General features: G+C 43.9%; 1 protein-coding gene across 1 annotated transcript in view; it reads right to left on the bottom strand.

Moving 5' to 3' along the window:
* LOC144724936 (CUB and sushi domain-containing protein 1-like) overlaps positions 1-17,568 on the bottom strand; it is a 684,194-nt gene that overhangs the window by 365,740 nt on the left and 300,886 nt on the right. The window contains exons 10-11 of the mRNA XM_078604260.1: positions 4,113-4,234; positions 2,881-2,984 (exon numbers count right to left, since the gene is read on the bottom strand). Coding sequence (XP_078460386.1) covers positions 2,881-2,984; positions 4,113-4,234 — 226 coding nt within the window. The remainder of the gene's footprint in view (positions 1-2,880; positions 2,985-4,112; positions 4,235-17,568) is intronic.

Below are 17,568 nucleotides of genomic sequence, written 5' to 3'. Positions count from 1 at the left end.
CACACATGAGTGCCAATTCTGCTCGCAGCCACAACATGCACATGGACATTAAGAGACCAACAGTTTAATCTCAAAAGGTCTTCAGACCCATACACCATTCCAAATATTCCCCAATCTTCCCTGCTCCACCGATCCCCATTCCCTGCGCTCCACCTCCGTGAAACTCGTATATTGAGGAGGAGGGGGGGGCTGTGTTTGTAAACTTGGAACTCACCAACTGCAACAGTGACTCTATATGATATGTCGTACCAATGTGCCTGCAGAATATGTGAATATTGCCTGATATTACAAAAAATATATTAACAAACTCAACAAACATGCCTTTTGAGGAAAAAAAATGTATAACTTGCGGCATTTTGGGAAATGACCCTTCTTCATAGTGCATACACCGAGAGCGTTGGAGTTAACAAGGGTTGTAAAATGCATCTAACAACACCATGGGGTCTGAAGAAAATCATATGTATTTTTTTATTTTTATGATCACAAGCTTTTAAATAGGCATATGAATGGTTGCCTAATAGTAGCTACTGAATGCCAGACAGACCCTTCAATAATTATCACAGGTACTACTAAGTAAACTCTTTTATATTAAAAGCTAAAATATAAAATGTTGCTGGCACAGTGGGTTATGGGTAATGCTTTTTTTCTGGTGAGGACAAACAAGGCACAACCCCTTGGCAATGCATTGCTGAGGCCAATTTCAACAAAAGGAATGTAACTGTCATGCTTTAATGAGGCAAAAATGTCGTAGATCCGATTAGCGCGGTTGGCTAAGTACGGTGAAAAACTACGGTGAGATAGAATCTTGACTTAAATCTTTCGTGACTGCAGGAATTCATATTATTGGGTCTTTCGGTAAAGTCACGTAGATAGGTTCAAAGAAAATAACAAAAATAACAAAAAACTACGACGTTTCTACTGCACCGCAAGCAATCGTCATCAGGAGAAAAAAGAGCAGGAAAGCTGCTGAGGCAGGCTGTTTTAAAGGTTTGGAATGGGTGTAGCCCAAGGGTCATAAATACATTTCTAGAGCCAATATCTTATCTTTGTCAGTCTTTTTCAATACCCACGTCTCGCAGGCATAGAAAGCTGTACTGAACACGCATGCTCTTAATATGTTCAGTTTGGTCCTTCAGCTGATTTGCTTGCTTCTTAAGATGTTATTGAATCCTGCCATTACTCCTGTTGCCTTTGAAATCCTTGCTCTGATGATGTCAGACTATACAAAAATACTGTCTTTGTGTAACATTTGGCTAAGTCAAAATCTATTAGATTTTACTTTCCATAAAGGAGACACTATCACCCAGATGTCATCGTAGTTAATACTGCTGATAACAACACACCACAACAATGCTTCCTTCTGACACATCCTGTAGTCGTTGTAGTCAATATATGACTTACGAGGTCTGTCCTTGCCATATCTCACCATCTGGCTTTAAGTCACCAACCTCTGGGTGCCACCCTAATGGCCACGTTAGAAACCTGCGCCCTCCTCCATCCTGCACGTGTGTCCCACCCATCACACCTCCTTCCTCCTCCTATCACCCTTTCCTATTACTTTTCTTACGTAAATAAAGCCATGAAATTCCAGGCATGTTCAATGTTAATTTATATACAGTCAGTAAAAGTTTTTTCCGACTTTTTCTATTATAAAGAAATACATTTCTGCTGGCTAAAATACTTGTTTCTTAAAATGTAATTTAAGTTTTAGTTTTTTTTTGTTTTCCAAAGTGAATTATTCAGCCATGGAAGTCAGCCCTGCTCGAGCGATAACACGTTTTTACCTGCCTCTACGAACCCCAATTCACTGTTACCATCGGTCAAACTGTAATGGTTGATCAAATAAGTCTTCCTATTTATCCGCGAATATCTCACAAGTTGTCCAGACTGAGTGCATGGATTCTCTTTTGCACGTAAGAAGAATAACAAACTCTCAAGGGAGACCCCACATGGTGTAAAACTGAAAAACACTCAACAAGTTGGATGGATTGGTCAACAAACCCACTTTTTCTACCTCCTGATTACCCATTTAGGTGGGCATCTAAAACATGTGAAAATCTCTGCGTGAGCCACCAACCCCATTTCCATAGCACTGGATCCTGGACATGTGCTGTTGCGTGCAAAAAGTAATATTTTTTTACTTTTTATTTCCCCCCCCATCCTCAGTGTTTTATCTGTATTGAATGATGGGAGTCACATCAAGAGACACATATTCTATTTGAATCTCTCACAGAGCAGCAGAGCAACCCTGCTTGCTAGAGAACTGCCCGCAGAAGTGGATATCGCAGAGCTACGACCTCTGAGATCCCTGCAAGTGACCTACAGTCAAATTTTAAAAATGCTGTTTATTCTCTCTTCAACACACCGGTGGGCTAAAGAAGTGAATTATTTTGTCCTTTGAAAAACGTGACACATTTTTTACTGATTGGCCGTGTCGGGTGGTGGAGGGTTACGACACATTTATAAATAACGCGATCTGACCCAAAAACCTATATTATGACCTACAGTCCCACACAGTAAGGGATAGCAATCTCCCGTTCGTTCTACCTCACAAGATAAATATCCGTCGCTTGCCAGTCAAACCATTATTTTTCACTCTTACAGCTGGAATTTAGCCAAATTGAGTGCAGGACATAATTTAATGCAATGTATTGTTTTTAATTTGTGCATTGATTAATGACCAGGTTTGCAACCATCAACTACACAAGAGAAGCCGGTTTAATAACCAGCAGCTGCCTTGTTTTGAACCTATAATCTGAGCGGTTGCCAGCTCAGTGCTCGGACCTCTGAACCACCCGGACACCTCCTTACGTGACGTTTGGTTTGTGCGGGCATCTGCTATTTGCACGATGTGTGAACAAGAATCAGGTCTTTGCTTACACATGCAGGACAGAGCGGGGATCTCCTGGCTCGTCTCCATCCCCGACCATGACCGTGTCGTAGCCCCGCTCAAGGTCAAACTCCTCAAACTTGACCTGCATCACCTGCCGGGCACACGGAGACACAAACAAAATGAGAGTCTCCCTACTCACACGAGCGATGGGGCAGCACCCGTCTCAATTGTCCCCCCCACCCCCCCATTAAGAAGCCACTGGAGCTATGCACTTTTAAATATAGATTGAAAACGAATTTCCTTAGAACTGCTTTTTGTGTTTAGTTTGTTGTCCTTCCCCGGCACGTCCGATTAGCACAGTCGGCTTCGTACGGTGCGGAATAAGTTAAACTTACATACCCCTGAGCCAGAGGTGAAAATGCCACAATCCTAGGAACAGTCTGTCTCATTGTGTGAGACAGACTGTTGTGGCTGTGCTCACACACCATGGACCTCTCGTGTAAAATAGCCAGGTAACCGACGAAACAGGATCGTCCTTGTAACAAATCAGAATAAACTCAAACTGGTATTGGCCAAACATCCCAATGGGGAATGAAACATCACCTGTAAATTACTCAAATAGATTTACAAGCAGCAACATCGCCCCCTACTGTGAAAACTTGTCAGGACCCTCCACGAACGTCTTAAGACTCGGTGAGACAATGCCTTGGTAAAACAAGCAAAAAGATGAAATCAAGTTGGCAACAATTGAGAACCTAGTTAAATCACCTGGATTTGAATCAAGAATCGCAGGCTTGCCAGATAAATGCTGTCAAAGGTTCTGTGAGATCCTTGACTACCCAGCCACCTCGACCTCTTACAAATAAAGTCTATATAGTATGACATTAAATGCTTTACCTTTGATGATTGTACGTAACAAGTGAATCACAAATCACCGCATTAAAATGACACGCAAGTCCATTGACCATGATGCCTTCTGGACCAATCTCTTCTGAGAGTATGTGTTTAAACAAGGCCAACCATGGACTGGTTTTGACATCTTTGAGCCTCATCAGTAGGGTGTGGGCAAGAACCATCCACTAACGCAAGTGATATTTATAGAGTACAGGAAAAATGTCTAAAACCATTTTCTGCCGTCTCGCAGGTCAGGGGAAATTGAGAAATATGTTTTCATAAATAAATAAAAAACAAGAAATCCATCTATCATTGTATGATTCTTGTCTATCTATCTCATCTAATGACAGTAAACAAAACCACCCAATATCGTATGGCATCTCACCTTATTGGGATTGACTGCCGTGATGATCCAGACGCAGTGGGAATTTCCTTCATAGAAACCCGGGAAATTTGGGGACATGATGGTTCCACTGGGACCAAACACATTGGCGCCACATGTCTGGGCTGCAAAAACAACAACAACAACAACAACAAAAAGGATACTTGTTATAGCCCCATGAATTGAGTGATTGACACAGACGCATGTGTATAATCCATGCATTCAAATAAACAGTCTTGGCCAGGTGGCAAGAGTTTTAACTATCTCTCTAGAGTTCCCATCAACAGGCCAATCCACACATCTTCATGAGTTGAAAGTTAAAGACAAGCCACAGTTGTGCGATTGTGGACGTGCAACCCCAAACCACGGAGCATATAGTGCATCGCTGTAGCCTGCACTCCTGCAACGGAGGAGGAATAGCAGCAAAACTACACTGACTCTCTCATGGAGCCATTTTGCCATTTTATCATGGCTAGTAGACCTCGACATTGGTATTCAGCTCCTGAAAATCTATAGATATAAAAGGGAAATTCATGGATGTGTGTCTGTTCGAAATGTCTAGCATACTTCCCAACATGCAACAAACTTGAAATGTGGCATGTGGGTAGCTTACAGACTGTACACAATGTAAAAATTATAAACATTTACTTTTGTATTTTGGGGGAGGGGGGGCGCAATAATGGATATATTTTGCATGGCAAGCGAGAGGTGACGTCACATCTGTGATGTCACCTGCATGCGGCAGCGTTACGCAGTGTGCCTGCTGACGTCACGCATCCCCCCCCCACCCTCCGCGTAGGCCATATGCAAGAATAAGCAATCATCTCTCCAGAGTTGTAACCTATGGTTCTAACGTTTGATCCATTATCAATACTTGATCCATGATCCAAAGGTTGTGAGTTAAAATCCCACCAGTGTATAATCTCTCCAGTGTCGTCTTGTGAGTGTTTTCATCCTTTTCCCTCCCCATCAGCGTCTGATCATGAGACAAAGAGTCCTTATGGACCTCTCACAACACAGCAGTGCCACCATCTGCATTAGAGAACGGCCCACGGAAGCAGACATCACAGAGCTACCTCTGAAATATCTTCCAAGTGACCTCCGGTTCACATAGTAATATTCTTGACATTAAAGTCAAATATATATAGAGAGTAGTTTTTTTCAGTGGTGGAAATAGGCCGGAATACCCCAGAAAGCCGTGGTGGGAGTGACAATTTTAACCCGACTGCATTCCGGAAGGCATTAAGGATTCATAAAAAATTATATATATATTTGACTCACAGATTGATCCCATGAGTAACAGAGAGACCCACAGACATGCACAGAGACACACACATAGAAGCTCCTCCTCCCCCTCCTCAGACCTAGTGGGGATGGGGGGAAACTATTGATGAGTTCCCCTGGTAAATTTCTTGCCATTTCCAGTCCTGGGTTTATTACAGAACTGGAAATGAGCAACATTCATGTGGAGAAACAAACTCAACGAAACGTAGATTTTGTGTGTGCAGTCATTGGTGATCGGGCTGAGACAATCCTCCAACGTAAGAACCGAGTAAAAAAAACTCAGTTAAGAACCCAGTTTAATCACAGCCAGCTGCCTGGATGGGAACCCAGGAGAGCTCACCGATGCCCAGCCCATCACTCTTGAGCCACCCGGCCACCTCGCATCTCTGTATACGCCACACAATCTGTTCCTCTGAGTGGCGAGTCAATAGTGGTAAATCCAATTAATCGTCTGGCCCCTTAAGGACATTTTGAATTTCCGCCATGGTATGTTGTGAATAATAAGAATTGGTTTTACTGTCTCTGGCAATAAAACGGGTGTTAAGATGTTCAAGCACCAAATAGAGACCTTTTGCAAGGAATCAAGTCTGCATTAATCACACGTACTTGTCGTGAACATACAAACAATACATGCTCTGAAAATATGTGCATTGTCTTTGAAACTAATTGGCCTTTTGGCGTTCTCTTGTCTGACACTGGTGAGACTAGGCCATAAAGAAGGGTGTCTTTGGTGTAGGCCAATCAGTTTCAAGGACAATACATATATCATCAGAGTTTGTTTGCATGTTCACTACAGGAACGTGTGGTTAATACAGACTTTATTCCTTGCAAAAGGTTTCTATTTTGTGTTTGAACATCTTAACACTCGTTTTATTGCTAGAAAGGGTCAAACATGTTCTAATTGTTCCTGGTAAAAAAAAAACGTCCCATGATGAAAATGTATGTTGCCGCAATGATCATGCAAGTACATAAACACAGGTTAAATATCAACTACTGTGGAAAACTGACACAGGTGGTCATGTTTTGAAATAAAACCTAGTGATTGTTGAAAGAGCAAAGTCAACACAAAAGCGTATTTACCTTTGAAATACCATGCTCCCAACTTTATATGAGGAAAGGGCATATGTGCAGCTGTGAAGGGCACACACTGCTAAGCTGTAAAAAAAAAACTTGGCGTCTACGAATAACATCTGCTAATACCCTTGTCTGAGATCAGTGCTGACTTTATTTAATACGACACCGTGTTAGTGGCCTGCCTTTTCTTGTGTGTGTGCGTCTTTGCATGGACGCAGCAAAACGGACTAAAGTTCCGGTGTATAGCCTCATGGACTGCTGTTGAGGAAAAGTGATGTTAGCCACCATTGTCTGCCTTGCGCAAAAGCGGGAAGTGGAACTCGTACCGTGCACGTAGAGCCCTCTTCTTTCCCTAAGTGGTCATATTTACATACCACACCGGCAACTCATTTATAGCTGAGTGAAACAAGCTGCTGGAGGCCCAGTACTTCTGGCTCAGATATTACTGAACATTGACATCACTTGTTCATTTATTAGCAACAACACAAACACACACACCAACGCGCGTCTTCAAAAATCACTGCTGCCGTTGCTCCCATGGAACCTATATGCAACACACTGACACATGCCCCAGCTGAGATAAAAAAAATCACTGAATTGTAAGACTTCTAAAATTAATCACATATTGGCTGTTATATTAATTATAAATATATAATCAGCGGCATCTTTACGTGACATTCTAAACCACAAAAAACAGCAGCGCATTTAGCTCTACCGATCAGATCTGGATTCAAATTAACGGCGTCCATTTCTCTTAGATGGCGGTATTACGTTGAAATTATTGTGCACCGTAGGAAGTCAACTGTGCTAATCAGAAGTGTGTGGTTTCAGGCCAGGGCAGTTCTGAACAGATGCCATATTTTCTGTCTATCTGCTATAGCAGAGGTATAGGGAATTCCAACAGGACCTACATCTCTACTTTATTGACCTGGTCATGACCTATGATATCATCAATAGGCCTGGGCTCTGGGTTGTTCTTTGTGCATTCGGAGTCCCTGACTCTGCTCACAAAAATTAAGGACCTTCACGATGGCGAACAGGTCCGGATAAAGTTGGAGCCATTCCCTGTTCACCTTGGCGTGCGACAGAGATGTCCTCTGGCTTCCATTTTAACATATTTTTCGACCACAAAGCTTGTGAAGGCTTATATGGCTGTACCGAAGGAATCTCTATTTGGTAAAGATACAATGGGAGGCTGATTTATACCCTTTCGGGTGCAGTCGAGGGATGGCTCCCTATTGGTCAACCATGTTATCTATGCTGATGATCTGGTGATTGCTGCTCACTCAGAGGAGGAGTTGGAGGCGCTGCTGCTGAACCTGGAACGTGCCACCTAGTGGGGCCTTATCATTAGCCCCACCATTTTGTGCAATTAAACACTCCACCCATTGGTGGTGGGGCAGTTGGAGAAACAGTGGATAGTTTTCTATACCTAGACACTGTGCTCATAACCAGCTCCGGTTTGACAGCAGAAGTCTCACTCCAAATCAGTCGAGTGGCATTATATTTTCATCGGCTGTGTAACACTGTGTGGAAGCTACCTGTTCTGTTGCTCCACACTCGAAGCATTGGGTCTTCTCGGCCATGATCATGCCCTTCCTTCTCTATGCTTGTGAAACGTGGCCCCCCTAATGGAACATCTTCGCTGGTTAGAAACATATAGACTGGCCTGCCTACTATACATCCTGGGTTTAACTAGGGTGGATTGTGTGAGGAGTTCACAAATCCTTGAAAGATCTGGACAAAATCCCATCAATCTCATCAGGCAGGCAAGGTTGCATTGGCTAGGTCATGTAGCCCGCATGCCCAGCCACCACATGCCTAAACAGCTTATGTTCGGCCAGATAGAAGGAGCTAAATGGGTGTGGCATGAATTAGAGAATAGATGGAATCATGTGGTACAAGAGGATGTGGAACTGAGTGCACTTGCCAAGGACTGGTACCAGTGGTGTCAAGATCGGCCTCTGTGGAGGAGGCTCATGAAGGATGCTACTGGGCAGTTGGAGGCAGTCGCCTACCAGCAACAATGGAGGGCAGAAGAGTGATGCTCATAAAAAACGAGCGGAGCCCTGGGTGGCTAAAACATAACAAGTTGGCACAGTAGGGGGCACAGGTAGTGCATCAGCCAATAATCTCAGTCAGTCAATCCACGACTCCTGGGTCTGTCCTTCTGCCACCTTCTGCCAGCGGGCCTTAGACACTTTGCGTGGCCTCAGAGTGCACCTCGCCTGGCACAAGCGCCATGGTGATGTCACTGCCACTTAGTGGTGAATGGTGGTGTTGTTGTTGTGTTACAAAATTGCATTTTGATTATATTTATGAAAGAGGCCTATGATTAAGAAATGCCTGTTGAAGTCAAAGGTGACACGAAAACCGTAGCAAGTTGGGCCACCGCAAGAAAGGGCCACTGTCTTCTACCCAAACGAGACCCAAACATTGCACCACCTCCAAGCTTTGACATTCCTTCTCCAGAACACTTGGTGGAACCATCAACCGCATCAGAACATCAACAGGCCAACGCGCTCATCTCCCGACAACAATGTAACGTTCAAGACACAAGCCACAGTGGTGCAATTGTGGTCGTGCAATCCAAACTGTGGACCATACAGTAAAGCGCTGTGGTCTGCACTCCTTCAATGGAGGAATAACAAAACTACACAAACTCTCTCCGGAAGCCCTCCCGCGGCAAGCAGACCTTGACATTGGCATTTAGCTCATGAATGTATTTTTGTCGTACGTAAGGATTGAATAGCGGTGAATTAAGCGATGCAAATGGTTTGACTGTCCACACACGGCTAAAACTTGCCATACAAATGCACCCGTTGAGGAGCAATACTCACGGAGTTTTCCGTCTGAAGCCCTGTCCTATAAATCTGAAGAAATCAATGAATGGAATTGTGTTAAGGTCATGGCATGGCTTTTTTGCAGATTAATCAGTGTTTAAGCATGCACTAAATCGATATATATATAAATCGTATACAGGTGATGAGGTCACGCGTAGACACACACACACTTCCTCCACTTGCCCTCAAAGCACGTGGAATTAAAAAAAGACCAAGAGGTCACCGTGGCCAATACCATCGATATCATCACAACGAGCCATAGATGAATTCCTTCTGCCACTTCCAAAGAAATGTTGTGCATCTTCTTGGTTCTTTCGGAAAAGTCACGTAGAAGGGAAATAATAAAATATTAAAAATAAAACATAATAAAATAAAATTATCACGACGTTTCGGCCACAACATAAGCAGCCGTCCTCAGGTGAAGAAACAGTGCTGTCGGAAAGACAGCACTCTATGGCTCTGTTTATTCACCTGAGGACGGCTGCTTGTGTTGTGGCCGAAACGTCGTGAGAATTTTATTTTATTATGTTTTATTTTTATTATTTTATTATTTCCCTTCTACGTGACTTCACCGAAAGAACCAAGAAGATGAATCCCTGCAGTCACGAAAGCTTAAATCGAAATGTTGTGCAGTTGACACATCTCCGCGATTCTGCTCTTACAATATGTCCCAACCATTTTTTTTATTTTTGATTAAACCGAGTTTGTTTTGAAGTTGTCTAACTGCCTTAAACCAATTTTTTTTCATTGCATTACATTTTGTACCAATTTTCTTCAATTGCCTCTATTTGCCTAATTTATTAAATTACATTTCCAGACATTTTGTATTTCTAACATATTTAACAATTACAGTGCAATTCACATTTTCTTTGCTTTGTTTTAATCAAAATATTTGTTTCCTTGTCAAATTTAGTGTGGATTTGTTACGCCGATTGCCCGTTATATAGGGCAATCGGCGGTGGCGCTGGAAGCTACGTCCAGTTGTGAGCTGCTGTCTCGGCGAATTCGTGTGTCGCCCACCGCCTCCCACCCCTCCCCTCCTCCACGTGTCTTTCGGCCCTGCTGAGAGGTCGACGTCAGGAGGAGCGTGACGGACGGAGACGGCGTCTGGCACGCCGGTGTCCCCCTCCTCCTGTACTGCATCGTGCGGCGCTTTCAAATGCGCTTCTGCAGCTGTCTGGAATGCTCCTCCTTCCGATATTCAGAAGCCACTGGAGCTACGCACTTTCATATCGTCTAGATTGAAAACTAATTTCTTCGGAATTGCTTTTTTGTGTTGAGTTTGTTATCCTGAGCCCACACCTCCAATGAGCACGGTTGGCTATGTACGGTGCGAAAGAAGTTCAACATACATATATATGGCAGAGCCGGCCCTGCTGGGTAGCTCGTAGTCATGCGACCAATTTGTCAAAGTCAACACCAATATTTTTCAAACCCCTTTTTCTCGTTTTCACATTTTTTGATGTACCGATGAAATTTCTGTTGAATCACAGAGGAGGCGACCTGGATTTCAACCCTGGATCTCAATTTTACTCTCTCAGTGCCAGATGCATTCCAGCTGTGTGAGAAGTCGGTAACCCAAGCATTGGTTAATCATGAATAAAATATATAAATGCATTTACTACTTTCAAAGTTAGTGCCCATTATATAACACAAAAGCTATAACGGAGGGGCTATATTTCACAAACAGGCATAGTCTGACCAGTAGAAGGCGGTGCATCTGTGTAGTGTTAACCAATTAAGCTAATTACAGTTAAATTTTTCACATTTGGAAAATCTGGACCATGACCAGCACGCACGGCCTATTATTTTTCGAATATCAGTCACGGGACCTTTAACGTCCACTGTGAAGCAGATGGCAAGTGTCTGCGATTAACATACTGGCAGTATCATTAACCAGGGAGCCACGAGGCTGGAACCGCGAACCCCTGCAAAACAAATGTATTTAAAACGGCTTTTTGTGTTTAATTTGTTGTCCTTTCCCCGCACCTCCAATTAGCACGGTTGACTACATATGGTGAAAAATAAGTTCAACATGCACACATAGAAGTGGCAATCGTGCTATCATTTGGCCGTATGACAATCCAGTCGAAAAGAATCAGTGTCTTCCAGCTCAAAGGAGCAGAGGGAATTTGGTCATCTCCACTGGGGGCCCTTGAACCTGTGGATGGGATTTACAAACTATGGAAATTACAAATAATTGAGGCCAATTCTCCGAATAACAACTACAGCCATCTTCCCAAAAAGTGGTGATCATGAGACCGGGCGGGTTTTGAACGCATGAACTGATTGTAAGTCAAGTGCTCTAACATCTAAATGCAGTGCCACTTTGCGAGATATATTTTTTCAATAAACTGTGGCCCAAGGCTCCTGTAAACGTGTGGGTGGTTGCCGAGCAAGAGCTGTACCGTACATCTAAAAACAAACGCAGAATTAAATAAAAACCCACGGGTGGCATTTGCAGGTGCATTTACATAAAAGCAAATCTCACGGTTCATTAAAAACTATTGTCTTGGAGACTTAAGAGCCAGCTTCGTCTCTTTACGACTTAAGGAAACAAGCAGTCGATTTAAGGCTTAGACAAATCACACCTGAAAAGGTTACGACGAATTTGCGAAAGTGGCTAACTTTTTTTACGGCAAACGTGTTGTAAATATGGTAATTTTAACATTTATATCGGCTTTGAATATTTATTTATAAAAATGTGCTTTACGTACGTAAACCACACACACACAAAGAACATCTCATCCCATGTAGCTCTGTAGACGCCAGTTGCTGCCACTTAATGACGCTGGACGGGGGAGGGAGGGGATGTGACCAATTTTGCTGCCTGACCTTAACATCCATCCTCTTGAGTGTTGTACAGACTGTACCCACTATGCACTTGTTTAAAGTCGAGTCAACTTACGAGGGAAGCTCAGGATAGTTTTAGATGTAATGCGCCAATAATTGCATTTCCCATGTTTTGGGTATTAAACCTAGGTATCTGGGATAAGAGTGCAATACCCTGACAACGACGTCGCCGTTTCGCACGTACACCGCACAGTCACATATACGCAACAGGCGTGTTGTGATTCATCACTCGAAATTAAATTGTCACGATGCAGCGTGCCAATTCGATTAATAAAATTATAAACTAAACTTTTTTTTATTTTAACCAGCGCTTTTTTCAGAAGCAACCTGGCCACAAATGGCAGCTCAGCCCAGTGGCTTATCGTTGGGGGAAATGTAATCGCAGCCAAATACAGTAAAACCTTGGATTGCGAGCATAATTCGTTCCGGAAACGTGTTTGTAATCCAAAGCACTCGTATATCAAAGCACTCGTATATCAGTTGTGATCACGTGACGCTCGGCAGACAAAGCGTATACAAGTACTACTCGTATTGCAAGACCTCGCAATCCAAGGTTTTACTGTACTCTAAACGCAAGTTTCTAAATGTGGAGGGAAAAGGGGGAGGACCAAGAGAAAAATGTACGCGTCCACAGGGAAAAGACACGCAAACTCCAAATATACAGGCGTCAGGGTGGAGATCGAATCCAACACACCGTGCATTCTAGGCGATACCAGGCGAGGTAATTAACATCTCACCACCGTGGCGCCATAATAATCTATTATTGAGAGGCCTCCACTGGCTAGAGGGAGTTACGTGAACCCATTATGTAGACTATATACAGTACAACATTGAAAAACATCCAGTCATGCACACACAAAGACGTATTAGCCTCTAACAAACACCCACACACACACACTTCAATAAATGTGTCCTACAAGTGGCGTTTTCTTTTTTTGTGTGTAACTCATCACGCCTAGGCAATCTGAATACCAGGTTAAAATTGAATAATACCAAAACAACTCTATTAAAATTTCATATTAATGGTATGCTGCATGCAGCAAAAGCTCATCTACCCACAAAAGGTTAGTTGTGCGAAATAGTACTTGCAGAATGTCAATAAACATTTATCACTTTTAAAATGAAAGCCTCTACCTCTTTCTCATCCCTTTTGTAAATTCTCACGAAGCAAAAGTGGGCAATTGCGTTAACGATCGTCGAACGGATGCCTGACCCCCATCGTAAAATATGTAATTACCGTTACATCACGGCACGGTGCACATGCTACTATGATTACATTATTAGATCATCCTAATTGGCACGCAATCAGTTTGCAATTTTACTCACAGGAAGTCGAAATACAATCAATAGAGTCCATCACTTGTCTGTTAATGAAGAGCTAACAATGATACTCATAGTTATTGTGACTCGTGAAACAATGATGAAACAATGAGATAATTGTGCCGGCGGTAGTAATACGTGTTAGCCTCGTGGCTGTATTCCCAACTTTTCCACCGTGTGCAATGTTTAGTGGTTAAATTGTGGATCGTGACAACCTCATACCTGTCAACCCATACGGATTACCCGTGTTCTTCAACAGATCAATTGAGTTTTCAGGTCCATACGGTGTACGGCCGTTTCAATACAGGCAAAAAATGTTTTACTTGTTTGTCTTGCTCCGTTGTGATGGAACTTTGGAGGATGAACGTTGAGATCTATAAGGGCACGGGGTGATCAATAAGGTCTAAATTGGTCTGTGATAAGGTAGGCACTGATAAGGGGTTGACAGGTACGCAACCTGGCGGACGATTGCTTACTCTTGTAAATGATGTCACGGAGTCTTACACATCTACTTCATACCGTATCGGATGATTTGGCCGGTTTACCATTTGGGAAAAAAATAACTTCTTAAGCTCGATGGGCCTTACATGATTTAAACTGCCCGACTCAGCGGTGCACTTTGATTCTCACTGCTGCAGAGTAAATTCTCACTGCTGCAGAGCACCTATGAAGGCCGGCGCGGCACACAAAGGGGGGCATGGGTGGTCGGTACCACGCTCAAGGCCGCCTTTGTCTCACTAGTGGTGATGTTTACCCATTGCACCAGATGCAGTGCTTATTTGTGATGGAGTCGACCTAGGGGAGGCCCAGGACCAGTTCAGAGATCACTCTCTGAAGTGGTGGGGTAGCTCATTGAATCTGGCGTAACACGACAGCCATGGGGAAAACCTGTCCTCGCACATCGTGTATTTAATTTACTCAGTTCATTTTCATCAAGTTCAAAGTCAGTGTTCCCGTACTAAAATGAGCTCGGGGTTTTCGGCTAATCTCCTCGGCCCTGCAATCAAAATCCCACATTCCCATGGGAGAGAGCAGCTTCGCCCAAACGATGGCCGAGGTCGACTTTCAGGAAGGTCCTTCGGAGACGTTGGGGCCAACGTTGCACGTTTACTCGTTTCGCTGAACCCAGACGCATTGACCCTTGACTGGCACTGAACTTGCAAGGTTACAAATTTTGAGCCGAAAAAAGAAAAGCATTGTTGCGTGCAGCGCAAAGAATATAAATGCTGTTCAACAAGCGAGTATTTTACACTGATTATAATGTAAACCCGATGGACAGCATTAAGGAACTCATCCACAAACCATTTAATTAATATTAATTACCCAATAAATGGACGAGTGAATGAATGAACATAAAACGCCATTGTATTTGCATCCCTCTTAACAGACGTACGTGCACGAGGGAGAAATCTTCTCTATATAAAGGTAATGGCACACCGTTCGTATGAACGTACTACTGAGGATTCATCTCGTTATCGTTTTGCACGCCGAGGTCCTGATATTTTGAGGGTCCAAACGAGTGTGAAATGATACGTTCACAAAGCCATAATTTACAACAAGTCGAGCATGAACGCAGTTGGCTTAGTAGTGACATCCTCGTTTACGAAGACAAAAAAACAAGGCAGAGTTTACGTGCTTAGCCACCTTCCACGCCACCCTTCCTCGCCTCTCATTCTCCCATCGTTGCTCCATTCCCTCCCTTTGCCCTCCCCACCTTCTAACCGTACTTCAATGGTCGATGCCCTCGCCAAGTCTCGCATTAGTCCATCTGTCAGGCAGCTCGTCCTCCTCCGCTATGGCGACTGACTAGGCCTGTCTCCCCTAACCCTCTCCGGCTTCTAGCCTCTCTTCACATCGCGCGCCAAAGCAAAAGCTGCGTTTCCTTGCCAAGCCTGCCGTGCAAAGACACTTGCCTCCTCCCACAAAGCACGGGCCTCATTATAATCTGCGGCAGTCAAAGACTATTCATTTCATCCATTCGCCAGTCTCATGTCCACGTTGCCGACAGCGGCGATATTCACGAAAGCCTTTTGCCATTTTCACCTTCCGCCCCCCCACCGCACTACAGCAACTCCGCAGTTCGCCACTCCTTCACAGGTTGCTCGCTAACAGCACTTGCCCCCAAAAAGTCCCTTGAAGGCTAGACCGTGGGCTACGTGTCTTGGGCGTTGTCTTTACCGATGGACCAGGACCGTCGCTTGCCAGGTTTCATTTCTCCGTGGCAGCCGCCCTCCTCCCCCAGCCATCTGGAATGCCATCCCCGGCTGGACATCATCAGCAGCAGCACCGCAGTTCGGTATTCTCACAACTTTTAAGAGAAACGTCAAGGCCTTGCATCTTGTGTCTGGCGTTCTCCACTCATCAAGGGTCACGATCACTCATGTCTGTGAAATACTCTACGTGCGTTACGAGTTGCACCGCCCTTTTCATCATCATCAACAGCAGCAGCAACTTTGAGAATAGCAATAATACTGGGTTTTTTTGGGGGGGTTAGATCGCGTAAATATATAAATGTGTCGTTAAACCCGCCACCACCCGACGCAGCCAATTAGTAAGGTTCGTCACGTAAACAGAACGTGCAAATTCGTTACGAGTACAGCACACTGGTGTGTTGGAGAGCAAAGCCACAACATTTACAATCTGAGTACGTAGCGTGCCATGCGCGAGACGCTTCAGCGCGAGGCTGATTCGCCCTCCACCGGATTCCTTTCGCCGTCGTTGCTGGCACCTCGCCATCCACTCTTGCCCTGCCCTCTCTCCCTCGATCGCCTCGTTTCTACTCTTGTGCCCCCCACCCATGCATTCCCCCACGCTTAGAGATGTATATCTCTCTCGATGTGTCTTGACCAGGGCTGGAGATGAAGGTAGAGTTTGCCTTACATGTGCTTTAATGTGCTGCGGTGGCGAGATGTTAACTCCCTCGCATGGTATACAGGAGGTTGTGGGTTCGATCCTGAACCTGACGCCTGCCCAATGTTTGGAGTTTGCATGTTCTCAACGTGATCGCGTGGATTCTTCTCCGGGTCCGCCAGTTTATCCCTCCACATTTAGAATTAACATGCATTTTCATTATTTGGCTGCTGTACATTTCCACATGTTAAGCCACTTTGTTGAGCTATCGTTTGTGCCCAGGCCTCTTCTGAAAAAAAGCTACATAGCTCAGTGGGCCAGACCTGGTAAAATAAAAAGTATAGTTCATTAAGGCTGTCGCGTTTTTATGCATTTTTCCTATATCTGTTGTGTTGCTTAAATTTGCTTAAATTTAAATATCAAACACTTGCGTTATAAAGTAGTGAACCTGATAGGTAGCACCTGCCTGTAATGCATTTAAACAGGACTCAAGCATCACGCCGAGATAGAAGCAGTGGTGACATTTGATTGGGGCCTGTACCCCGCTTCACTAAATGGGAGGTACTCATCCAGCAGTGGATTGACAAACGGATGTAAATTATTATATCCCTCATATTCATCCAATAGTCATGCATCTTTAGCCTAAGGGCAATACACTTACAACATATCCCACTTGTTTAGAATCACACGAGTTTTATATTTATTTTTGCAAAAGCAACAATTAAGGAAATGTAAACATTGCCACAGGCAAAACATTTTTTAACGAGACCTTTGGAACAGTGAGTGACCTTGATTGCAATTCAGAAGCCACCCTTTAAAATTTTGAATTTTTTATTACGTGAAACCTGGCCACATTTCATGATTCACAGATGGCCACATTAAGGGGTGGTTAACCCATAAGCGGTCAAAACAACACCCAGGTCTATCTCTTGCATACCACTTCAGCCCGTTTCTGGAATGTTAAGCCACTGTGTTGAGCTTTCCCTTCATTTCAAGATTCAATTACCTCGCCCGGGTTCGATCCCAACGCCCGATGTATATTTGGAGTTTGCATGTTCTCCCCATGGTTCAGTGGATTTTTCTCCAGGTCCTCGGGTTTTTCCCTCTACATATAGATTCAACATACATTTGGAGCATTTGGCTGCGATACATTTCCATATGGTAAGCCACTTTCTTTGAGCTATCATTTGTGGCCAGGTCGTTTCTGAAAAAAGAGCTACATAGCTCAGTGAGGC

This window comes from Lampetra planeri, chromosome 22 (assembly GCF_965212315.1).
Source record: "Lampetra planeri chromosome 22, kcLamPlan1.2.h2, whole genome shotgun sequence".
Lineage (NCBI taxonomy): Eukaryota > Metazoa > Chordata > Hyperoartia > Petromyzontiformes > Petromyzontidae > Lampetra > Lampetra planeri.
Note: the sequence above shows the minus strand (reverse complement) of the source record. Positions and strands in the feature narration are given on the sequence as shown.